Source organism: Falco punctatus (genome assembly GCF_963210335.1).
Source record: "Falco punctatus genome assembly, chromosome: 12".
In the NCBI taxonomy this organism is placed as follows: domain Eukaryota; kingdom Metazoa; phylum Chordata; class Aves; order Falconiformes; family Falconidae; genus Falco; species Falco punctatus.
This window is the reverse complement of record NC_137592.1, coordinates 15773698-15799439: the sequence shown is the minus strand read 5'-3', so window position 1 is coordinate 15799439 and position 25742 is coordinate 15773698. Positions and strand designations below refer to the sequence as shown.

General features: G+C 41.7%; 1 protein-coding gene across 5 annotated transcripts in view; it reads left to right on the top strand.

The window, feature by feature from the left end:
• MOCS1 (molybdenum cofactor synthesis 1) overlaps positions 1-22627 on the top strand; it is a 31021-nt gene extending 8394 nt beyond the window's left edge. For 2 of the 5 annotated variants that reach the window (XM_080407897.1, XM_080407899.1), the window contains exons 3-11: positions 381-548; positions 5373-5537; positions 10298-10359; positions 11559-11670; positions 11983-12095; positions 12780-12890; positions 13698-13818; positions 15204-15251; positions 19351-22627. In XM_080407897.1, coding sequence (XP_080264023.1) covers positions 381-548; positions 5373-5537; positions 10298-10359; positions 11559-11670; positions 11983-12095; positions 12780-12890; positions 13698-13818; positions 15204-15251; positions 19351-20222 — 1772 coding nt within the window. In that variant the 3' untranslated portion in view covers positions 20223-22627. Of the gene's footprint in view, positions 1-380; positions 549-2385; positions 2527-5372; positions 5538-10297; positions 10360-11558; positions 11671-11982; positions 12096-12779; positions 12891-13697; positions 13819-15203; positions 15267-19350 lie in introns of those variants that run through there. The other 3 variants (XM_080407900.1, XM_080407901.1, XM_080407898.1) reach the window with 3 other exon arrangements.
• The last annotated feature ends 3115 nt before the right edge of the window (positions 22628-25742 follow it).

Below are 25742 nucleotides of genomic sequence, written 5' to 3'. Positions count from 1 at the left end.
AGATCATCTAGTGCAACCCCCTGCTATGTTCCAGTGCTTGCTAGTTCAGTTTTGTGTGTCTGTTTGAATACAGGTGAGATAGACAAAAGATCAGGTTTTCCTTCAAAGTGGATCCATTGTAATTTTGAGACCCATCATGAGTCTTGGGGTTTCTTCTGAAGAAAAAAGTAAGATTGTTAGGAGGCTACTTGTAAGATTTGGTGTGCGGTCTTATCTGTATTTCAGAAAAGCAGAGTCATTTGACATCCATTAAAGACAGTTGCACATGGTGCATTTTGCTCATCAATATTAGATTAACAGCTGCTAGCTATTCCCCTCCTCCCTCCCTCCCCCCCCCCCCCCCCCCCCCCCCCCATGTATTTCTGTATTCTTTGTTTCAGGTCAGTATTGTATGCCAGAAGAAGGTGTTCAACTGACCCCTAAATCAGAGCTACTTACTGCTCAGGAGATAATCACTCTAGCCAGACTGTTTGTGAAAGAAGGTGTAGAGAAGATCCGACTGACAGGAGGAGAGCCGCTTATCCGTCCTGATGTGGTTGATATTGTGGGTGAGTTACCAATAAATACGGTGTGTTTCAAAGTGACTTGCTCTATATTGACCCAAAGTCTACACTTATAAATATCAACTATTAGAGTTCAGCAACCTGAAGAATAACTATACATTAAGTGAGGATGGGTTTTCCCAACATTGTGAAATGCATGTTCCTTTCAGAAAGCTTCCAGTTCTGCTCTCCTGTTTGGATGGAACTTATATCTCTTCATATTATGACAGCTGAACTAGCATAATTTTCATATTCAACATCTACTAGAATAACTTGCAATAATGCAGCCTTGGGGTAAAAAATCAAGAACTGATGTGACTATGTCTTTACTGGACAGGAACAGCTGATAACATGCTTGCAAACAAAACAGGTTTTCTTTTGGATTTTTAGGGGGTTTTGGTTTGTGTTTTTGTTTTGTTTTCTTGATAACAGGTATCACTTGCTTGTCTGTGTTTAGTAAAGAATGGTGGAAATGCCTGTGTGTTTACAGTTACTGATTAAGACTATTACTTTAATGGACAATAGACTTCCAACTATTACCCAGTAATTTATCTCTTTTAACTGGTATTGTGTTGCCTGACAGTGCCTGTTTTTTTTTTTCTTGAGCCAGGTACTTTTTTCCTTGTCCAAAGTCTCATATGTTATGGACATTACAATAGCTTTGTGTAGTGGTAATGTATTCAATTAAGGCTATGTAGGTGGGTACACCTTGGTGGATTGTGGCAACTGAACTTTTCTGTTTCTGCACATCTACTCTTCTAAGTACTGAAGATGATAAAGTGTTAATATATAAGATGAAGGTCCTGAAAGTAGAGTGACTGTCTACTGATACACTGATACTGATACAGAGACAGTTGGTCTCTGCTTCTGCTCTGTTTTGTTCAGGATTTGGAGGACCTTTATGGTCTTTTCCAAAGGAAGCAGCAGAACAGTGTTGCATGTAGAACAGACCTGTTTATGGCTGGAAAAGGTACGGTTAGTGAACTAGCTTGGCTCTCCTTGAACCTTGATGGTGGGGAGTCCTGAAACTGCACTAACGTCTTTTTGGAACTCTGGAATACCGTTCTCTGGAGCATTTTACCCATACATGATAGGTTATTTTTTATTTAGGATTGGGAGTGCTATGTACCTTTCAAGAAGGCAGTCCCCATTTCTAGTAATAATGGGTATAATTATTTTAGCTGCTTTTGCCAGCCAAAAGGGGGGCAGACTTATAAGATAGGTTATGTTTTTAAATACAGTAAAGCTTTAAAGTTCAGCATATAGTGCTGGCATGAAAATGAGTTGAAATTTGACAGTGTCATCAGTTCAATGCAGAACTTTTTTTCCTAATGTATGCACCTTTTTGATTTATTAGCAGTAGCTGATGGCTTTTTATATTCAACAAAACTACTCTGACATTGAGGGTGGAAGTTGAGTAGCCAGGTCACTGCAAAATAATTATCACATAGCTGCAATTCTGAAGTATTGATATTGGAAGGCTAGAAAAGTGGGGTTTTTTGGTTTGTTTTACTGCAGGGATAGAATTATCAAAGGTTATTTTTGTGGCTAAAAGAGGGAGATGGATCTTTGTGAACCACTGGGCTTTCATTATTCTGCCTGTGTTCTTCACAGCTGAACTTTGACAGATTCATAGTGATCATTTTAATGGATGACAAGAGAATAGTGATTTGGGGGTAAAGTTAATGGATGTTAAGAAGATTGTCCTGTTGCATTAGTTCGTTCTGTCATGGATTTGTATTAGCCTGGCTGGTTTTTTCTAAGGCATACTGAAAAATGGGAAATTAAGCTTATAGACACTTTTCTGTCTTCTCAGGCTTTGGTATTACTCTATGTTGCACAGGTTCAGGATCAAGAGAAAAGTCTCAAAACTGAATATCACATGTAACAACTATGGGAGAGCTCACTGAAGGGGAAACAAACCCAAAAATGTCTTGTGCAGAATTTGAGTTAGGAACCTTTATTGAAGCCATCTTAGTACAAGGTACTGGTTTGGGCTGGGATAAGATTAATCTGGATTTGTAGATGGTTTATAGAAACTGGCTACAATATCTGAGGTGCTAAATAGAGTGGAGATTTAAGTTAGGTTTGTTTTTGGCAACCCTTTCCCTTGACCACAAATGGTTTGTGAAATATCAACAAAGCTCAAAAACATTAATGTTGGATTAATATTATCGTATTTTTCCAATACTCAAAACTTTTTTTTTTTTTCAGTAAACAGATATGATTTGAAGCTACTGTAGGAGACCATGTTGTTCAGAGACTGGCTACAGTTGTTCAGATTATTTTAAATCTTTTAATGCATGCACATACATAAACTACGAATCAGCAACTAACACTTGCTGAAAGCTAAATCATGTCCTGGAGACTGCTGAAAGCATATGTTTGAGACTTTTCTGAAGCAGCTGATAGTGGAATATAGAATCCATCTCCTTTGGGATACTTAGAGTTTAAATTAGGACTGGATATGCAACTGTGTGCTGGCAGTTTATTAATAGTCTGAGAAGTACACATCTCCACTGAAAAAAGTATTTTCCATGGGGTAGACAGTTGGATGACTTTTTTCAGCATCATACGTATTTCAAGACTTGAATTACTACTGTATTAGGAGATACACATACCTTTCCAGGACTCAAATCAGGAAAAGCGCAGCTGAAACAATTGGAGGAGAATATGTAAGCGACTTGTCTATTTAAGATGATGTGCCTCATCCTAAAGGAAAAAGTAAATGTAAAAACATTTACTTGATAGCTTGAGCCTGTCATGTAAGCTGTTAGTTTCATGTTACTGATTTATAGTATCCGTTCTGTTTCCTTTTCTACTTGATAGTTTAATCAGTTGCCTTTGCTTGTGCTGATTGTTGCTAAAGCAGTGACCAAAGGTCAGAAAAGAGTTTTAATACAGGCACAAGGTGAGTTGCAAAGTTATGAAATCTCTTTAATCCCTTTTGAATTTAGAGATCAACAAGCCAAGAAACCAAGCAACCACAATGTTCTTCTTAGCTTGCACAAATAAGGCAGAGTGTACCAACTGGTCCTTTTTAACTCATTGGTGTTAGTGTTAAGTCTTCATCTCTAATTTCTCACAGTTGGCTTCTATCCAGTTTGTTATTACAGGTGGTTCCACATATTTGTGTCTTTCCAGTGCCTCATCGTGTACCTCATCCTGTCTGCTGAGGAAGAAGATGGACTGATAACAGCTGCTGCCTGCACTAACTGACCTAATCAGCTGGTGCTACTTTTTTAATTTTTTCCATTTTAGGCTGCAGTGTGGCTTTGGTTTCATTAAATGCCTTTATGCATTTTACATTTCTAACAATAAAGTCTGTATGGCAGCTAGTCTTTTTTTTCCCCTGTGGTGTTAGGAGATTGAGCATTCTGTGTGTTGTGATGCTGTAAATAAAAGTAGTGGTGTTCCTCTGACTGCAGTGTGTATCCTGTGCTCTCACAAAGACTGGGCTGCTAGTAGTTGCTAGTGTTGAACAGTCTTTGGCAAACTGGGACAAATAGCATTCATCCTCTAGCAAGAGGTTATTCCTGATCAGTGGGGAGGATTTTGAGAGATGAATGCCAGAAAAGTCTAGTTCATAATAAAGATAGGTTTTTTGTTATAACCTCATTTTCCAGATGTCTTCACAGGGTTCTTAATCGTGTTGCAAAATGCTGCTGCTGTAAACTTCAGCATCTTTGGTGTGACCTGGCTTGTCCCACTGGGCGCAGCTTAGTGTGAATATCTTGAGAATAGCTGGGAAATGAGTAAAGCAGGAGTAAACCCTTATCAACATGAACAAATAGAAGTAAAATAGGGAGGGAAGAAGGGACTCTAAAATATTTGTGCTGTAATCAAAGCTGCCTCAAGAGTAAGGGTTCTTCAAATATTTCTCAACTAATTAGGGTGGAGACCATGAGAGAAGGGAGGAAAGAAAATAAGAAAATAAAATTACTTTACCATGGCTCTGCTTCTGCAAGTGGTTTATGAGGGTTTTTCCCTATTTGTTATTGTATGATAACTGGAGGTTTGAAAGCCTGCTCTCTGGAGATCTGGTATGCTGAGGATTTCTGGATTTGGCTTACAAGGAGTCAGCTGTTTTCTAAAACCTAGTCTCATGATATTAACTGTTTCTTATGTGGTTTTCTTCTGTTAGCCGTTTTTTAGTGTCTTGCGTAAGTGCTCTTCCATTGGCTGGGCTACCACTGTGGGTAATGGAAATGTATTGGTTGTCAAGTGCAAGTTTTGTCCATTGGATGTCACTGCCCTGGATTCTCTGTAGTGGTCTAATATGTTGACCTTTTCCTGTTTAGTTATGAGTATATGCAGTATTTCAGCAGTTTAAAGTTGCTACTGCTGGCAGCTACCTCTGGATTAGAACTGAGTTTTGCTAAAGCATAGTAGGATAAGCGTTGCTAGATAAAGGCAGCTAGTTCAGGTGTAAAAGGGATGGCTTGCTGCTCATTTTTATTGCAGAACACTGAATTCGGTTTGCAGAGCTAGACTGAGGAAAAGAAGGAAAACAAAATCATAGGCCTTCTTCCAACAATTAAGTAGCTATTTACTCTAAGAAATGGAGAATAAAATTAGTCTGCATTTTCAGTGTTTTTTATAACCAGTTTTGCTTTCAATAAGCTACTCTTCCATACCTTTTGAAATGGATTTGTGCTAAAATGGGTCTCTTGAACCAGTACAGCTGGAAGAAGGCTGAAGCACTGAAGTGTCCATGTTTTCCTCGCACCCTCAGTGATATTTTTTTTGTTTGTTTCTTAAGTCTTTTGGTATTTCTGTGCAACTTACAGTTGAATTACTTCTTTTAAAGTCATCTTTTTATTTTCCTAGGTCAACTGTACAAGCTAGAAGGGCTGAAAACCATTGCTGTCACAACCAATGGGATCAACTTAACCAGACTGCTGCCCCGGCTGAAGGAGGCAGGACTGAATGCCATTAACATTAGCTTGGATACTTTGGTCCCAGCTAAATTTGAGTTCATTGTCCGCAGGAAAGGTACAGGCTTGTCTTCTAAGGCAACTGTGTTAATACTTACAGTAATGCTGTGGGTTGTTTGCTATGTCTCTCACATTCAGTTACTTTGGGAGGGGAGTGAATTTCCATCTGTCTGAGGCTAGGAAAAGTCATCTGTACCAGCTTATTTGATAGTGACTTCTTCCTTCTTTCTACACCCCTTAGGCAGGTAGAGCCCCTTTAGTTGGAGCTGGTGAAGTAGAAGATGCTCAACGTGCCACAGTCAGTGGTACTGTGACTACAGCTGCCAGTAACTGGCTGTCTACTGGTTAGTCATGGATATCAAGAGGACTCTCCAAATCTTGTGTTGGTCTTGTGTGCTGTTCTTTAATACTGTGCAAAAGACAGATGTTCCTGCCGTAGCAGCCAGGGACTAAGTTACCCCAAGAACTGAACTTCTTGTCATGAATAGCAGCAGTTTCTGGAAGTTAGATGTGGGGCATACTAGCAGTGGCCTCACTTGTAATTAGTGATGTTCCCTACTTCCACTACTTTTTAATAGGAATAAACATAAACTGGGTCTGAAATCATTTGAGGAGGGCTGCTGGCTTTCTAAATTCTCTCCAATGGAGCTAGTAATTCCAAACAAAGTTTCAAAAATGCTTGGATGTGCCCAGTGTTACAAATTCTTTTTTTAAATGAATCCTAAAGTTCATCATGAAGTTCAGCTTCATGGTTGGGCTTTCTTCTAACCTAAAACTGATTTGACCTTGTATCATTCTATTTGTCCAGTAATGTAGCTTTGGCAGTCTGTGAACTTTTAATTCAGACAAAACCTCCAACTTCCCACTAGATGGTGCAACAACGTAAGGTAAATGTAAGGCAAGGGATGTGGAAATCTGGGGTGCTGTGAGACGGGATTTCAACGTTTGAATCACTCGGCTATCAAATCAAAGTTCTGTTGGTAGGTGCAGAAAGGTGTCTTTGTCTACAGTCTCTCTGGGAGCATTTCTTCAGGTTTCTACATCATGGTGCAGAAATCTGTTCCTGTCATAAATCTGACTGGAGCATTAACCTTCCATTGTAGGCTGTTGCATTAATCTGGTTGTTTCATGGCACAGTTGGCTCCCAGAGAAGTATCTGGGAGTATGTAATCAGAAGCAGGTGTTGACTGTGCTCTGCTCTTTCCTTCTGCGCTTTGCATTTGAGTATTACCTGGTTTGTGACATTCACTGGAAACAAGCCCTTTCTTTGCTACTGAAGGGGCAAACCTGATCCTCCAGCTTCCTGAATTATATGGCCACAGCTCTTCCTGTCTGATTGGAAGCTGTTAGGAATGTGCTGCTTATAAAGTAAACTAAAAGTTATTGGGGGGTGAGGGCAATTTTTATTTATATGTATGTTTTCTTTCCCTCCTGTCCCTTTAAAAAAAAAAAGTCTTTAACCACAAAGAGAAATTGCTAGCTGAATAGCATAGAGAGCAAACAGGGAAGTTTCTATGACTCAGTATTTTTAAGGAGTTGAATAAAGTTTCCAAATCATAGGTAATTTTTTTAATGGATTTCAGGTAAAAATAGTAACGCTGAGTTGTTTTTTTTTTCTTTTGTTAAGGGCTGAAATTATGTAAAAATACTTTTTTTATTGTTTTTGAGGGTTTTTTATTTAATAGGAGATTTCCAGGTATGGAATGAGCAGTGAATAAAGTGCCTGCCCTACTGTGCTACCCTGTCTCCTGTGGCAGTTCCAGAGGCAACAAGATATAGCTCTGTTAAGGTGAGAGGGATTCCTGGTCTTAGACTCCTACAGGCTGGTAACTTCTGTGGAAAGTAAAGGTGGCATTAAGCAGGAGCTCAAGAAATTACGGAATCAGTTTTTCTTCTCCTCTGGAAACTCATTCTAGGGTTTTAAGAAAAGACTGGAATTTTGTATCTTTGGTGTAGGTGACCTGCATTACAACTGCTTTTATTCCCAAATGGCTGGGATAGAGGGAATGACTGAGATGATCAGAGATTTCACCGATATATGAAAGCATATATAGAGGGCCATAATATTTCTACTTCTCCCCACCTGCCACATTCTAAGGGATGACAAATGAAAAATACTTTCTTGCAGGTAGCCAGTCTAACCTGTTTCACAACCTGTCCCTTCTTTTTTGTTCAGTACGAGGAGAATGAGATAATATTGTACTGTAATTGAATCATTAAACATTGGCTTGAAGCCTTTCTCCTTGTAAGGATTAAATGTTGGGAGGTGTTGTCCCACACAGGATTGTTCTGGATGTATCTAAGGTTCTCTGTGCTTTGAAGTTGGCTAAAGTTATGATTTCAGAAATCTAAAATTAGAAAATACTGAAATTTTTCATTGTGTGGAAGAGGAGAAGGGTTGTCGTTTTGAAATGTCAAACAAAAACTTAAAGGACTTCTGAGCCTTGACAATATTTCCTGGCACAAAGACATCTAGTGTTCATTTCTGCTCTAATATTTTGAAATGTTCTCGTTTTATTCTTTTTGTCGTTCCATTACCACACAAGGACTTTGATTTAGTAGGGATGTTTCAATAAGCATGACAATACAAATGAGCTCCTAATACCTTTCCATAAAGAAAAAAATCAGAAAACTTAACATTAAAATATGAAATGCAATTACAGATTTATTTTTTTTTTATTTTAAATAATAACTCTGCTCCCAAAATCTTTCAGTGGAAACAAGCTCATAGTTGTTGTTAATCAGAATAGCTCGCACTGGGGTTTTGTTGGGTGTAGAGATTTATGATAGCTGTTCTAAACCACACTGTTGTGCTAGCATGGCAGGAGGTAAGAGGCAGAACTGGGAAGGACATTAAGTTAGATGCATTGCAAGCTGTAATCCTATTGCTTGCCTCTCCAGTGATCTTGCAGAGCTTTTTTGATCCCATTTGTGGCTCTGGGATGTGCATAAGCAGTGTATCACTATGTCTCTTGCCACATTCAGCCTGCAAACGTGGTTAATTGGAATGAAGTCTGTCACCAGTGCTGCAAACTTCCTGGGCACGTGCAAAACAAGTAGGTGATGAAGGAGAAGGGTGACAAGTCACAACTTCAAATGGTTCCTTGCAAGAGTTATTTCACCATCTTCTCCTTGCTCTTCACCTCTCTTTTTGCAGCATTAGGACTGGCTTATAAAAGTGGTAGCATCTCCTGCTTTCCTATGTCCGTTCTTTATAATGTCTTTACCAGCCAGAAAGCGGTTAGGTGAAAGTTTCATGTCTGTCCTTTTATTTTTTCTTTCTGATCCAATGTTAAGTATGCACAGACTATTACTGAGTTATTGCTTATTTCTGGTAAAGTTCCTACAGATTAATGAGGGTATAAACTTTTCACTAGAAAAGCTGCGTTTCCCGTAAATAAAGAGATGGGAAAGAGGGGTGATGGACCTACACAGAAAAATGTAAGACTAGGAACAGCACGGGGACTGTCAGCACAAACTTCTGGAAGATACTGCCCTTTTGCTAGCATGTGTAAAGTATCTGCTGTTGAAGACTACAGCTTTGGAAGAAGGAGCCGAGTCTCATACAGTGGTTTGTCTTTCATACCTGAGTTTAGTGTGCAGAACAGGACAGGAATTTTGTCTCTCCTACCCTGTCAGTTATTGGACTTTCACAAACACAGTGCAAGCAGCTGAGCACACCCACTCACCAGAAAAGCATACCCAGCGCTTGGTAGCTTGCTGTCTTATTCTTGATATTATCACCTTGTTTCTCTGCCAGCTGGTGAGTGTGGCAGGGAAGGAATAATATGTCAAATCTAGAATTGGTATCTTGATGAAAGGTTTTAACTTTGTTTAAAGTTGACAGAAGCTGTGGCTTAAATGAGATGATTAAGAGGCTTTCCTAAAGGCCTTTGGAATTCCGAAATTGCATTGTTGCTTTATTTTTCTTCCAAATTTAAGAGGTACATGTAGGGGTGAAGGAAATTGCCCGAAATCAACTGTATCTCTGTCTGGGAGCAGCTGACAAGTGTAGGCCACACTAAATGGTAGGGTGAGGCTGGGTACTTCATTCCTTAAAGTCACTGCAGTTTTTGACATTTTCATTTGCTTTCAAGGGTCAAAGGCCAACTGAATTTCATTCCTAAATGCTTAAATCCCCCCCACGTTATGCTCACCAATTTCACGTTTAGTCATAAACTTGATGATCCTGTAAAATGCTGCCTGTGGTCTTCAGACTAATGGATAGTCAGTAGCTTTGGGAAGCCAATTACATCTGTAGCCAGGGATGAACAAGGAGTCAGTAGGCTTTTGTTTATTCCTAACTCCACTCCCCTCTACAGTCAGTTCAGAAAGATCCTTTTAAAATTCACTCAGCAATATTGCTGTCTGACTCAGAACAGTGAGATTCTGCCATTTTAGTGAAGACATGTGTGCCATTTTATCAAATAAATGTTAATTTATTCTTTCTTCATTGTATCTGGAGGCAGTTCACAAATGCATTCTAATCCCTTTAAGAATAACGTAACACAAGGCAAAGTTGATATATGGGGAAGTGGAGAATTATATGGTAATGATACATGGATGTCCAAAGATGTAGAAGAGCATACCATTACTTCTGACTACCCAAACACCAGTTAAAAAATTCATCTCTGTGTCTTGACCACAGTAACACCAGCAGCCTTTGCAGTATGTGTGTGTAGAATTAAAGTCTCTTTACTTGCAGCCCTGTCTACTGAATCAGATTGTTTTTTATTTGTTATCTTTCTGTCTTGTAGTTAACCTCCTTTTGCATTCTGTTTTTAAACAAGAAATTTTTTTGTTCTTTTTATATCTTAGGCTTTCACAAGGTAATGGAAGGAATCCACAAAGCCACTGAACTTGGCTACCGTCCTGTTAAGGTAAAGCCAGTGTTTATGTACTCAAACTGCTGTGTTTTACCATAAATTGTCATAAAAGATACAGCTCACCTGATACAGAATTTATTATCCTAGACCCCGTGAATAATTTTTGGTAAAACTGAAGAAAAATTTTAGTAGAATGAAGATCACATCAAGAGCTAATGGGGCAGATTTATATAAAATCTCCTTGCACAGCTGAGTGTACAGGTTCATACTGCCACAGAGCCTTATCAATTGCCTACCTGCAGGCTACAGGGCAGTCCTGTGCTGTACTTGCCTCTTCCTATCCCTTCTGTTGATTTGGCATTTGTCTGACCCAGCTGTGAACTTGGCCAAGGGAGTTAACAGGCAGAAAACTACCCTGCAGAAAGGTCTTAATTTTCTCCTGGTTTATCTCCTTCAACTGCTTACAGCAGACTCTGTTGTTTGCAGTTCTGCAGCTGTGCTTCCCTTCATTTTCACGGGTGTTTTGGAAGATCTATTATGTAAGTGGTTTAGGCTGCAGAGCTACGAAGAACACTTGAAATTAAACTAGCTTTTAGGCTTTCCTGGAAGATCTTAAGAACTGTGATGCACAATGCTTGGACATACAAGTCTGCCTTAGTAATGGAGTGTTTTAGCAACTGCACAGCTATCTGTAGTTACTCAGATAAAGCACAGAGGGCCTGAGGCTCCAGTGTAAATATTGTTTATGAGAAATGTACGGAAAACTAATTTTAACCTTTTTTTTGAGGAAGGCAGAGCTAGTCATCCTGCAGCCTATGGTTATGAAGTGTGCTGTGAACACTTCCTGGTCTGGGGAATTTGCCTATGATCCGCTGTAAAGAGCGTTACAGAAGGTACCCTGCCAGTGCTTTTACAGAAGCTATACAGAGTAGGACTGGGGAGTGGAGTTGTCATTTTAGACGGTAAAAATTGTCATACCTTAGGTGGGTAAGACGATGCCTTTGTTACCTAGCTTTTTAATAAAAGCTATTTTCCATTTAGCAAGGCAACTTTAAGAACTGTAGTTAGGTTGGATGCAAAAACTTACAGGCAAGTTTAGCAGAAATGATCATCTATACTATTGCAATCCTGCCAGCTTCTCTCATCATCTTTTCTTTATCCATGATGCCTTCTGCAAGGACTGTAAAACCTTGTGTAAAAGGGAAGAAAGTCATATTCTGCTCACTAATTTTGGGTGTCTACTTTTCCTGCAGGTCAACTGTGTGGTGATGCGAGGCTTCAATGAGGATGAACTGCTGAGCTTTGTGGATTTCACGAAGGATTTGCCCCTTGACGTGCGGTTCATAGAATACATGCCCTTTGATGGTAAGCAGTCCTGCTTTGAGATTTTTCATGGCATGGAGTGTGCCTCGGTCATAGGTGAACCTGACTGGTGGTTATTCACCCCAGGGTCTTGTCTCTGGAAGTTTTGGTGAGCTCTTTTTGGGAGTAAGGAATTGCTGTATCTCTTGCAGCTTGTTTATCTTCCCTGGATAAGCTGGAGAAGGATTAGTAGCAGTATTAGTTGGGGCTAACTACAGAAACTGAGACTTGTGGAGAACGTGAAGGTGGTTCTCTGCTAATTGGAAAAACAAAATCCACAGTCTAATAAAGTTATGCTGGTTTTGTTAATTCTAGGCAATAAGTGGAACTTCAAGAAGATGGTGAGCTACAAAGAAATGCTTGATACAATTAAACAGCGATGGCCTGAATTGGAGAAATTGCCCTGTGAAACTTCCAGCACAGCCAAGGTGGGTTTAGAAAAAGAACATGTGAAATGTGCCGCATTCTTTCCTTGCCCTAAATCCCCAAATTCTCCTAAGTTCAGCATTTATATTTGACAAGCAGAGTAAAAAATACTCAGTGTAGTAACTCTGGTACTTTGGTCAAGCTGGCTGCCTGTGGTTTGACTTCTATTAAATACCAGTCATAGTCTTTACCTTTAGAAATACAATGTGTTTACTAGATGCCTCAGTCAGATATAAAGAATGCCAGGCTGTATCCTGTATTTACAGCCTTTGAAACTTTTGTCAGTCTATGTCTGCCTATGACTGCATGTTAAGAAGCCTGATGAAACAGTTGTTCAGTTACATAACAGTATTGCTTTGGAGTGTGCAGTGCCATATGGGGGATTTCTAGCCTATGGGAATCTATGACTCATGGCTACCTGAGTAAGAACATGCCTACTGGCATCCGCTGTCAATTGATAACTACAAGAGCAAACATTTAACAGGTTTGTGAATTTCCAGGAACAGGGCAAAATACACTGGAACCCCTGACAAAGCTGATTTTTACTTTATTTTTTTTCCTCTTGTGTAACCTTAGAACTGAAGAAAATAAGTGTTAAAATGTCTTCTGGTCTTTGGGCAAGTGGAGCTTTAAAAATGAAGAGACTATATTTGACTCTTCTTTTTTTCTCCTCTGCGTTTCTTTAGAGTTTTAAAGTGCCACATTTCCAGGGGCAAATCAGCTTTATCACCTCTATGTCGGAGCACTTCTGTGGATCCTGCAATCGTCTGAGGATAACAGCAGATGGGAACCTAAAGGTTGGTAGTGAAAAAGTATCTCCGTGTTTTTATGCAGCGAAAGTAGTGCAAAGTTCTTCCCTTAGAAGTAGCAGGGATGTAAAGATGCTAATTATTACCAGCTAACTCCTGTTTTATCTCTCCTATATGTATTCTTGTTCTAGCTTGTTGAGCTGTTAGGGAGATGTTATATCACCTTTTTTTGGTTTCTCTGTTTTGCTAACATAGTTAACTTCAGTTGTAAAACACTGTTGCAAGGCCAGTAAATATAAACATTTATTTTAATCTTTGATTCAAAATCATCTTAAACATGTGACAAACAGATGATTTCCCATTAGAAAAGGATCCAAGCAGCTGTGAGGGCCTGGCTTTTGTGTTCCACAAGGATCCCGTTGTTTCACCAAACATCTTTTTGCAACTCTTCTCATTCAAGAGCAGCCTGTACAGCTCAACGGCTGTAGAAAGGGGAGGGATAACCATTTCCTGCCACGTTGAAACTGGCAGTTCCTGGGGGAAAATTACAGTTTTCAATTAAAAATTGGCATTTACGTGTTGTCACCTGATATTGACAACAGCTGTGTTGCTGTCTAATGTCAGATGACCAAGGCAGCCTGAAGGCCCAACAAGCTTAGGTTACATAAACATCCCAGGCTGTCCATGTGTGTACAAGAAGAGAGATGAAGAAAACAATCTCCATAAATGTTCTCTTTCTTCAATAGGATAGGCCTCTTCAAAACTTTACTCTGAAGTTAGTACGAAATACTTGTAAAAGCCACTTATTTTATTCTTTCTCATTTTTCCTCTTCTGTTTCTGTGGGTTGGCTGCAGGTGTGCCTTTTTGGGAGTTCAGAAGTGTCCTTGAGAGATCACCTACGGTCAGGTGCCTCAGAGGAAGAGTTGGTTCAAATCATTGGAGCAGCAGTGGGCAGAAAAAAGAAACAGCATGCTGGTATGTTTGTCGTAACTGAGAAATAACAGCAGCGACTAGGGAGAACAATGTCCTGATACTGCTGTGGGCTGTATTGGCTTGCCAGGAGAAGGAAGGAAGGGAAGGCTTCTTGAATAAAGCTGTATTAACCAAGGAAAGAATTTTCCCATCTGTTAAGAGTATTGTCTGCTAGAAAGCTAGTAACGTACCAGTCCTGTAGTTGCTCCAAAATCTGGATGTCAGTTTTGAGTCTTCTGAGAGATGCACTGCTCGCAATAACAGCAGCAAAGCGTAAATCTAAGCAAAAATTGATGGAGTTGTACTTTCTTAAAATTAGTTTGCTGTCAAACAAGTACTAAAGCTAAATTAAGCTGTCTCTCCAACTACTGCATTAACATGTTTCTAGATGTGACAGATCTCTTTTGAGTATGCAGAAATTGTAGCTACTCATGGTGCTCTGTATACGATCATGACACAAGTTCCGTGATGATGCAGTCACATCTTCAGGCTGTATTAGTCTTCTGAATTTATTTTGATATAAACTCTATTGCAGTTACATCTGAACCTAACCATATTTTTGTAATCTGGCTGCAGCTGGGAATGCTGATCTCCTGTATGTGAACTGGCATGATGCTCATGGAATAGTCCCCTTTACACTGAAAATATGTTTTGGCCCTTTTGTTCTCTTGCAGATTCTGCCAGATTGCTAACAGTTGGGTTTGCCCTTTTTTCATGATGTATAAAACAAATTTAAAGGAAGTTTTTAAGTCTGAGCATAGACTAACTTGCAAAGTACATTGGTCTGACCCAGCTAAAACAGTGCCTTGTAAACGTGAGGGGAGGTGTGGAGGGATTGGTTCCTTTACTTTGAGACCCTTCATTTCTGAATTTCCGATTTAGGGAAGTGGAGTGGGGAGAAGAGTGTTTTTCCCTCAAGTAAAGGCATTTTGCAGTCAGCAGCACTTACCTGACTGTCTGTCATCTTGCGGTTTGTGTTAATCCTAATATTGTCCCTGAGCCTTCTGTGATTGGACTACTTTTGAACTGGGCACTGTTAACAGCTTATCCATAAGAACTACTGTAGTTAAATGCTGCTGTTAAGAAACAGGATAGTCCCAAACTGTTTGAATTCTGTAGTAGGTAACTGTAATTCAGATTATGGAAGGCTTTCTGGAAGAGGGTTCTGCAGTGTGATAGACCTGTAGCAGCTGGATGCCTGGAAACTCTGGCAGCTATGGTTTTAAATAATACCATGCTAGATTCCCCCTCCTCCAGCTCCCTTGGTCTTAATTGAGCTTTGGTTTTCCTAGCATGCAGGTTGCACTGTGAAGAGCAGAAAACTAAATACATAAACCAGATGCATGATTTAAGCTAGGATTTTTATGTGTTCCTTATTTTATTTCTAGGCATGTTTAACATTTCCCAGATGAAAAACCGGCCAATGATCCTGATTGGTGGGTGACAAATCAGTACGTAATAAACATACAATGATTTTGTTTGGGTTTTGTCTTTGGGGGAGCATATTGGATTGGGCTTTTAAATCTAAATTATGTTTGGTTCTGGCTTAGGTTTAGGCAAAGGAATGGATTTTTTTAAAAGGCAGTTGTGATTAACATTCTGAAGTGGAAGAGGAAGAAAGGTTTAATGTCCCTACCAAGCCTTATCCGGTCTTCTGATTGGCAGTACTGGTTTTGCTTTCTCTGATTTTGAAAGCTCTTTAAATTTTCCAAAGAGATCACTGGCTTTCCCATCTCATTTCCTATCTGCTTCCTTTGTACTTAACAAGAGTGGTATAGTAGCATATAAGGCAGTTTGGGGTGAGTTCTGTGAGATTGACTAGACTGCCATATAGGCATAAAGGGTGCAGGATGGACTTTTATCCCTGGATTAAGAAATTCAACTTTGCATATAATATATAGTGCCAGTAACCTGACAGAAATCCAAGTTTTCCCACCTCACTACTTCTTTACTTCAGAATCTGAAACTTGGGGCTTCATTCTTTTGAAATGTCCTCTTACTGCTGCAAAGTCTCAAAACATAACCATGAAAACTGCAGTATCTGGTATCTGAGCAGCCTGAGAGCCTTTCTTCTCCTTGTTGTATCTCTTGAAGATGTTTGCTGGCTCCCTTCTGTTTGAAGCTCTGTTCATGAGCAATGTGGCCCTGCTGGGGTGGTCTCACTGATTTTTCATGTCTCCTTCAGTGTGGTTTTACCTCATCCATGCCTATGTTTTACTGTTTTGTAAGATAGCTATCTCCTAAAATACCTTTTTTTCTTCCTTAGAATTAAGAAATGCTTGCAAGAATTAGCATTGTGAGATTAACTAGAAGCTGCTCTGTTGTTTCTTTTCAATGAGGAGGGGGAAAATGCAGAAAGGGTGGAAGAGATGAACATTATGTTTCAAACCCAAACTCTTGTCCTCCCTCATTGATGCTCTGGAACTGGTTAGCTGCTGTGCAGCTTAAAAGACAGTTTTTAAAACAGGTACCCTTGGGGAGGGTAACATCCATTAATTTGTAGGTCTTTGCTAACTCATTTTAAACAAGAGCAAGACCCCCATACTTGTACTTCAGTCTGGTTGCCTGTATTAGGAAATAGGATTTACTGGTGGTCTTAACATATATTTTTACTAGGAATATTTTTCACTTGATGTTCCTCTTTAAATGGCTGTCATTTTGCATGTTGAGTGGTGCAAGACTGTCTCTCTGAGTTTGTTTTTACTCTTGTATTTGGCCACTGCTGCATTGTGTTCCAGGAAAAGGAGAAGGAGGACCCATTGTTTAAAGTGTGAATTGACTTGCTGAATGAGGAAAAAAAATTGGTGTGTTTTTGTTGTTTTTTTTTTTTTTTTTAAGATGAAAATACTATACTAAATTCTTGACAGCTCACTGGGACCTACATAATTTTTCAAGATGCCTTAGAAAGAATCCCCATACTCCAAATTAGCCTTCCTAGCAATGTTTGGATGTCTACAGATCAAATCCATCTAATTTTCTTTTGAAACTTGCTTTAACATTGTCTGACGTACAGCAAAAGCAGCAGCCTGTCCAGGTCCTCCCCCAGCTGTTCCATGTCCCTTCAAGACGTAACTGCTGGCAGTAACCGCATCAATGAAGTCTGGAGAGGAGTGGAGAGTATCCCACTGTGACACATGAGGAATCATTAGGAAATTTCCTAATTGTGTTTTGAATTACTTAGTTACTGACTTCAAATAACGCTGGCGTGCAAGCAGTCAGTGGGGTGTGTGTGTGTATGGAATTAATTTAATGAAACTTAATGAATGCTGTGGAAATTACTAATTGGTTTCGTTAGTCCCAGTAAGCCAAACCTGGCTTCTTCCCTACCCTGCTGTTGTCTGGATCCTTTGCTATATGTTTTGTATCCTAGTTCATCTTATTTCCCTCAATCAACATATTCCTTTTGGCAGGTTGTTCTCCTCATGGGTTCACTTAAATTAAGGAGGAAATTACCATAACTTAAGTTCTCCTACCTTCTTCTCTCCTCCTGAGATTTTGCTAGTTGGAAGCTAACACAGTTAAATTTCAGGTGCAGTAATGGGATGTAACGAGGTGGTTTGTCAACTGCTTTCAGTTGTATTATTATATGTGCTGTAGAAAACAATTACCTATTTTTTTGTAGGCATATCAGCAATCTGGGTTAAAACTGAGATGAAGCAGGTTGTTAGGAAAAGCAAAGATGCTTTACATGCATTACTGTCTTGCTGTCTTTTTATTTACTGCTCTACTTGAGCAAACTGTACCTCTCTTCCCTGCTCCCATCCATGTGTGTTTATAGTGTGGAAGTACTTGCCTGCCTTTGCAGTCCCGCTTCTCCTGAAGACAAGACACATTGCCAGGGGTTTAGCTTCACCTTTAAAGCTAATCAAGGAATCCAGAAGAATATGGTACTTTGAGTTCTGGATTTTAAAAGGAATATTCAGGTTAGGCCCCACTGTATAAAGAGAAAGGGAAAGAACAGAGGAATAAGCACAATTTTCTGTGCTCTTCTAAAGCAGAGCAGCGTTGCAGTCAAAACATTTAATGTCCATTTAATCCCATTCCTCTGAGGGTAAACACATCACCAATTAACGTGCAGGAATCTTAATTTTAGTGGATAGGCTATCAGCTGTAGAACAAACGGGACCTTTGCTTGAATATAGATTACTGCAGTGACTTAAAAAAAAAAATCATCATGAAACCTATGGTTGACTTCAGCTTCAGTAATGGGCACTTTCCGATCCATGTTTGGAGGGTACTCTAGATGAAAAAGGTGCTAAGTGCATCGGTCTTGTTATAGCAGAGGCTGGGACTAACAAGGAAGAGATCAGTTTGTTTTTAAAAAAAGAGGGTAGGGGGACGCAACCAATGCTTTGTCCACACTATGTCTATTATTGTCATGTGGACAGTCTAAGGTGATACCTGTAGCGGTCTGGGCAGCAGAGGTAGCTCAGCAAGGTGCAGAGGGGCCAGGAAGCTGTTCTGATTTACCTGACTCACGAGTAAGGAAGTCCCCAAAGAACACCAGAGCTACCAAAGGAGGTTATTGAGCAAAACCAAATTCCAAGTTTCTCAGAGCAAGAACAGGAGCTCCAGGAAAAAAAAAGCAATAAAACAAACAAAAAAAAAAACAACCAAGAAACATGCTTATCAATGGGGCTGTTAGACTAGGGCTTAGCCACTTACCTCTGTAGTGCTTTCTCTTTACTTACAAATCAAATCACTTCTTTTATATGAAAAAGACGCCTTCTGTCTTGACACCTGGCACTTAGCCCTGTGCAAATGCCAAAACCAAGGGATTAAATGGTGAAAAGGGGCAGGAGGGCTTATTACCTCTCTGCCAACTGGAGCTCTGCCAGCTCAACTTGGAACATACTTCTGAGCAGATTTAAAATCTCTGTCAATGAGAGGAGTGTGGTTTTTCCAGTGCTTAAACTTCAGCTGTCATTAATGTGGTGAGAGCTGGCAGTAACAGGAGAGATTCCCATCATGGAGCCACCTTCTGAGCTTGTAGACAGTGCAGATGCAGTATTTCTGGTTCCTGCTGTCCTCAGGTGCTGGCATGACCCTTCCCTGCAGAAGGAGATGAAAGCAGGAAGCACACCTGCTGAGAGGAAGGTGTTTGGAAAGGCAGAGTTGAGAATTAAAGTGCAAGAATTTCCTATTAACCCCCCCAGGCTTTCAAAAGCAGACAGGTACTGGAACAATCTCAAATGGATGCTGAGATGCTATGACTTGCTTTTCTTCAGAACTGATGTTCCTATAAGCTCTTCTGTTTCTCAGGATGTGTTGATACTTTTTGATAACCAGTTGTTTCTTCTTGTCAGGGACCTCTAAACAAATGTTTTGAGTCTTGGGGTTTGGAATAACAAACCAGCAAATGCAGGGAACTGATGAGAGAGAAAAGAGAAAGAGCTTGAGGAGAAAAGTGGATGTTTGCAGGCTTATTGAGGTTTTTACAACACAGAAGGTCCCAAGGTTCTCAGTTACTGCAGACTTAACTTAGCTTTCCAGTTCCTAAGATGTATTCTCATATTACTTTTTCTTCCCCACCAGAGCCTGTATTGATGTCACTCCCACTGTGCCGAGATGCCCTACAGAATCCCCCAAATTCAAAACAGTGGGGCCACACATTTAGCCATTGGCTGACTTCGAGAGCAAGTTTACCCAAACAAACAGGAAAAGTATTAATGAAAAATAAGCTCACGAGACAACTTTTCCTGCCAGGATCTTACCCAGAGCAACAGCGGCAGATAACGATGGGAATTCTACAAACCCAGCTCAGAGGCTGCTGTGTCTTCCAGAAGGACCCAGACTCCACATTTGACACAAAGTGCCTTGAGGCTTCTCCTGTTGGCCAAGTTTCTGTGGACTGTCAGTCCAAAGAGGCGAGTTCAGGATCTGAATTCTGTACAAGGGATTTGGGATCTTGCACCAGGGTACCTCGTGCCTCTGACAACTTGACTCACACTGACGAGGAAGGACGGGCCACAATGGTTGATGTCGGAGGGAAGCCAGATTCAAAAAGAATTGCTGTTGCTGGTGCTGTGGTCCGCCTGGGTGAGAAAGCATTTGGGATGGTGAGGCAGAACCAGGTGAAGAAAGGAGATGTGCTGGCTGTAGCCCAGATTGCAGGAATTCAGGGAGCCAAGCTGACAAGCCAGTTGATCCCATTGTGTCACAACATCCCCCTCAACCATGTTGAGGTGTCTCTGAGCCTGGATGAGTCCAGATACGCAGTGGAGATTCGTAGCTCCTGTCAGACCTGGGGGAGGACAGGTGTGGAGATGGAAGCTCTAACAGCTGCCAGCCTGGCTGCCCTGACTGTGTATGACATGTGCAAAGCAGTTACTCATGACATTGTGATCGAAGAGGTGAAGTTGCTTAGTAAGACAGGTGGACAGAGAGGAGACTTCTCAAGGGCCTAGATCATCTCCAGATCCCTCCAGGTGACCGCTGCTTATGTTCAGCCTCTTACAGAACTACTTTGTTCAGCTGGTAGGCTTGGAGACCTCAGCAGGTGTACTGTACGACAGCCCTACAATTCCAGTTTTGCCTTACCCTGTCAGCTTACTGCTGGGTCAACAGGCGAGCCACTTATCCCAGTTGATAACCATGTGTGTTTTTTAGAGGATAGACTTCGCCACTCACCCTATACCTTCATTTCAGTGTCCTCACCATGAGATTGAGCAAAGATTCCTAGTAATAACACAGAAGGTTTTTTTCTTTTTCCTGTGAAATGCAGCTGCTGTCATCACACTATGCAACTGTGAGCTCTGGAAACGAGACAAGTGCTGTTATTTGGCAACCATGTTTAAGACAAGGATTAAGATTTCAGAATTGTGTCTGTCCATCTGTCCCCTGACCACCTCAGTTGAATTTAGAAGGTGACAGTGATAAGAACACAGTCTGGGAACCTTACCATACAGCAGAGATTGTAACTGTGGAACAGCCAGGGTCAGAGGGGCAGCTCCCATCCCTTTGCATTGCTACCACTTAACTTGCCTGCAAGTGGAAAATCTCCACGTCCCAGTTTCAAAAGAAAAAAAAAAAGATGGCAGCTGCCCAGTTCTCTGCCTAAACACTCTGTAAAACGTTATCTAAGAGACAGAGAATTTCTGGATTTGGAAGAACTATTTTGCTGATCTGAAAGATGCCTTTTAGAAGCATGTTCCAGCATTTTGACCTTAGCACTCAAATACATTGAGGCCCTATGTCTGCATGCTGAAGGGCTTATTTGTACCATGCACCGAGGTAGGTGTCAGCTCTCCCTGACTTTAGAAATAGATGTCACACCAAACACCAGAAAACTCCCAATTTGCTAATCCTACAGTGCACCTCCCAGTAACCTGCGTAGTCCTGACAGGTAAAACAGACTTTAAGACTAGTAGCTACTTGGAAGAGTAAGGTAGCTGCTTTTGCCTCGGCCAGAGTGCTTTCCTGCATGTTTCTCTGATTTGCTTTCACAAGGTCTTCTGGCCTCAGAGTACTTAAGTGTACCAGTGGCCACTCTCACGTAGCATTAAATAGCTTTGATAATTGGCTATCCTAGATAAGAAATTACTTGATGTTGTTAATACTGATGGATCCTTTTCAAATATTATTAATTTAAATGCTGTAAACAGGGTGTTTCAACAAGTTTGGTTTACTTGTTTTCTAGTGCTTATGGCTAATGTGAAGTTGCATATGATTCAGGGTGCTCCCTCTCCATACGCACAGAGAGTCGAAGACAGCTCTAATAATGTCAAATAGGCTACTGAAAAAGCATCTTAAACTTTGCAAGTAGCAGCTTCACATGAAACCAGGTTTAATTACTGTGAGCATCCAGTAAAGCACACACCACAGAGTCACGCACATCCTGCTCACGTAAAGTAAGCACAGATGAGGAGGCAAACAGGTCCTTTACAAATCTCATACACTAGCTACCACAGAAAGCACTTTTTCCATTGCAGGTGAATTCTTTGTGTGTTGAATGACACACGGCAGCTACAGCTGAAAAGGGAAGGAGTCTGGAAGGCTTGGTGCCTGAAATCTGCCAACATTTGTACACTACATTCAGTGTTACAGTCCTGATTCCCTTGACATCACAGATCTGTCTGTAAGGTAGCAGGAAAGGCAGCCCTGCTCCTGAGAAGGAACACCAACACTCCCTCCTGACCCTGCAAATACAAGGCCGTGCTCATCTGTGCAGCCGCTGTGCCCATAGCACAGGAGTTTCTTTAGCTCGGTATGAAAACATATTGCCAGGAAAAGGAAGCATGTGTGTATCCTGCTAAGTTAACTGATTTACACAAGCACTTAACTACCACCACCACGCACAACACACCCTGCCCTCCCTGCCTTCACCCAGTTTCTGGATAGTTTAGAAAACTTAAGAGGAAACTAGACATACTCAGTAGTAATAAAATGATGCTTTGGAGCATACGATTCTTTGGCTTCTGAGAAGTTTGCTGTCATGCTGTAAAGCTCACACAAAGCACTCAAGACCATACAAGGGACTACAGAGTACATGCATGACTGCCACGCACATCTTGCTGCTTACGCACATGTCACTACTTTCTTGGGTTGAGAGTGGCTGGAAGCTTTGGGCAAACAGACTTTGGTGCCATTTTATGCTCATGTGACATTATCAAGTCTTGAAACTATGCACATTTATAGATAATGAACCAAGCATAAGTCAATAGAACATTCGGCGAGAAATGAGCTGATAGCACCGTATGTTTTGGTGGTGCTGGGTGGGTAATGCTGTAATATATGTTGATGAATTGACTACTTTTTGGAGGCTTGCTACTTTTTGTCCACTGCGTATTTAATAAATATTAGTTGTAATGGAGTATGTCATATTACTTTGAATACCCTTTTTATTCATTCAAATGAACATCTATGTTTTAATCCATGAGCTCCTGTGAATAGTTAACTTGGGACAAGCAACAAGACAGACATTGTAAGTTGCAGTGATTAGTCAGCAGTTTACAAGGGATTAGTCACAATAACTTATTACTATAAGGAATCTTACTTTGTTGAGTGAAACTCATCTCTAGCTGGCTGTTCTTAAACTGAGTAATCCTATAGGCTTTGCATCATACTTTATCATCTTTCATCATTATCTCAGCTTCTCCTACAACGCCTGTTCCAAGTCAATGGCTGTGTATAACCACACTGCTTTGTGCTGTGGAGTAATAAGGAACTGGTGCTTCCAGAGCTCTCCCTCTTAGTCTGAGTGACCATGCACTAAAACTTGAGGTCCAGGGAAGTGACTGTATAGAAATCCATCCCTCGTGAGTCATGAATAAAGGAAACTCCCTTTCTGATCCATCTGAGCTTCCAGGAAGGCTCTCACCGCTTCTACTATCAAGAAGGCCTGTTTCTACCTGAGCAGTTTAGTTGATCGAGCTGTTCACTGTAACCAGCCCCAGTGCAGGTGCTCTGCAAGAGGGCAGAGACAACAGCTGTACCGCCAGAGGGTCTCTTTCTCCCTTTCCAGGTACAGCCTCCAGGTGCTGCCAGTCCTGGGACAAAATAGCACAAAGCTTTACATTCTTTTTCTAGCAGCTGCTTCCCAATTTGGAACCAGGTTTTTGAAGATTTAACAAGAAACAGTGTAAAGGACCAAGCCCACGACCTCCTCTCCTGAAGGGTGCCATAAGAGCACAAGTCACGCCTCGAACACTGCCTCCCAAACGTAACGCAAGTGCAAATATTGCAGCTCATGGCAGCCCTCACAATGCATGCACAGTATAGCTTGTGCCTGCTGGAAACTCGCTTGTCCCAGCTAATGTCCCCTTTGTGTGTTACTGTCTGCTCACTGCTAATCCAGCCTGTGTCTGTTGCAGCAGCTCAGCCTCTCTTTCCTTCATGGCCACATCCTAAGGCTACCTACCCCGCCCTCAGACTGCCCTGGAAAAAAAGGGATGCAGCACATAAAGGAGAAGCCAGCAGAAGCTGGTCACTAAGTAGTCTTCAAGAGATTAGATCTATGTCAAAGAGAGCAGTGCTTTCAGAAAGTGCTGGGGGAAGAACAGTGGGGGATAGAGGGAAGACGCAGCTTGAAATACACCGGGAAGGAACTTCTGATGGGAACCACTCAAAACCAGGCTCTAAAAGCAACAACAGCTGAGCACTGAAAAGAGGAATTAATTTTTTAGCTATTCTAAGCAACTGGTGACCTGTGGTAATTCTCTGTAAGTCACTGATGTTACTCAGCTTCACAGAGTATGTGACTGAACAGAATCTGGCCCTTCATCCCACCCTTTCCTTGGCCCTTCGCTGGTTTGCAGCTCTTTCTGGCTGCCACAGCAGCAGTTATATGCAGGCATGTAAACAGCTTAAAAATGGCTGTAACATCATGTGTGCTTTGGCCAGGACACAGGACCACTAATTAGTTAAATGGAAACACAGTTCACTACCCTCCACTTACTAGAGCCTTCTTGCACGAGCAGCTCAGCGTTTCAGGGAACCCAAAATCAGTTGGAGTCATTGGTGGTGGCAGTGGGCTGAGTAGGCTTCAGGTTAAAGCCTCAACTTGGGTCTCAAAACCAGTGGATCTGAGGAGCACTGCAAAGCTGTGACAGTTGCAGACAAACCCCTGACACGTCTGGCACGCTCCCCAGAAAGTCGCAGGGTGGAGCAGCCAAATCCTTTCTCACAGGCTGTGCCTGAATGGCTTTGGGGGAGCTCGGTGCTTATTTTGGGCACAGCAAACTTGGAACAGTGATAGCTGAGACACAAATCCACCTCTCTTCTACCTTCCCCTGCCCCTGCATGCTGCCAGTGCCATGTTTAGAAAGCTTTCAGTTTAGCATGTCTATTTTTATAGTTACCCTGTTGTTTGCTCCTTTGGGAAGCAGAGGGTTCCCAAGATAACAGTTGTGAGCTTGCACCCAGCTGCACTTCACAGGGAGGGACAGGTGCCCTGGGACACTGCTGAGCTTCGCTCTGACGGAGCAGCGCGACAAACCAGGCATTGCTCAGCCTCACGTGCACAACCTGACAGCCACGGCGCGGCCACAGCCAAGCAAGCTGCCTAGTGTCCATGGCTCTCCAAGGTGCCATACACACAACGCTTGCTCCACGGAGCAAAGCCCCACACATCATTATTGCTTAAGGGTTGCTTCCAGAACCCCAGATTAGCAACAGTATTACAGACACAGTTGCTTCATCAACAGGGAGGGCATAGAGCTTATCCTTAAGTTCTGGAGAGCCTGCTCAAACCCCAGAATTCTTAATACTAGTAAGCTGTTCCTGCATGGAACACGTGATACTTCCAGGGTGCACAGCTGAAAGGACACAAAGCCAGCAAAAGCAGAGTTTCTAGTTGCAATGTCATGGGCACCTTGGCTGCAGTGTGACAGGAGTGGCAGGGGAGGAAGAGAAGGAGACAGCAGGCGGGTCAGGCAACTGTAAAGTTGCGTTAATATCATGCTTAGAAAATAACACAGGCCATCAGCTACACAGCCACTCCATTAGTAGTGCCCTAAGTCAGTTACAAGCCGGTACACATTGTGGCAAAGTTCCATCGACATCAGCAGAGCATCGCTGCACCAGGCGGAGACCCGTCCTGTTGCATCTGCTCCTGCTGGGCTGGGAGAGAGGGGGTTCAGCTGCACGGCTCTGACCTGCCGTTACAGCCACCTGCCAAGGCCTTAACAAACTCCTGCTTCACTAACAGGGTCAGTTCAGCACTCAAGCCTCCCCATGTGCAGAGTTCCAGCGAGGCTGGAATCAGCTGCTGTCTCCAGGCAGTGCGTGGATCCACATCATCCCATCCCATCCCATCCCCTCCCGCCGCCCCCACAGCTGCCACCCACAGTCTCCGCACTTCGGAGAGCTGTGCTTCCCCACCCTGGGCCTGACGCTGAATGGAAATGTTTTAGCTCTGTGTGGCTCATTTGGCTTCTGCAGATCAACTCCTGGGGCCATCCTCAGCCCAGATCCAAGAAATTAGCTGA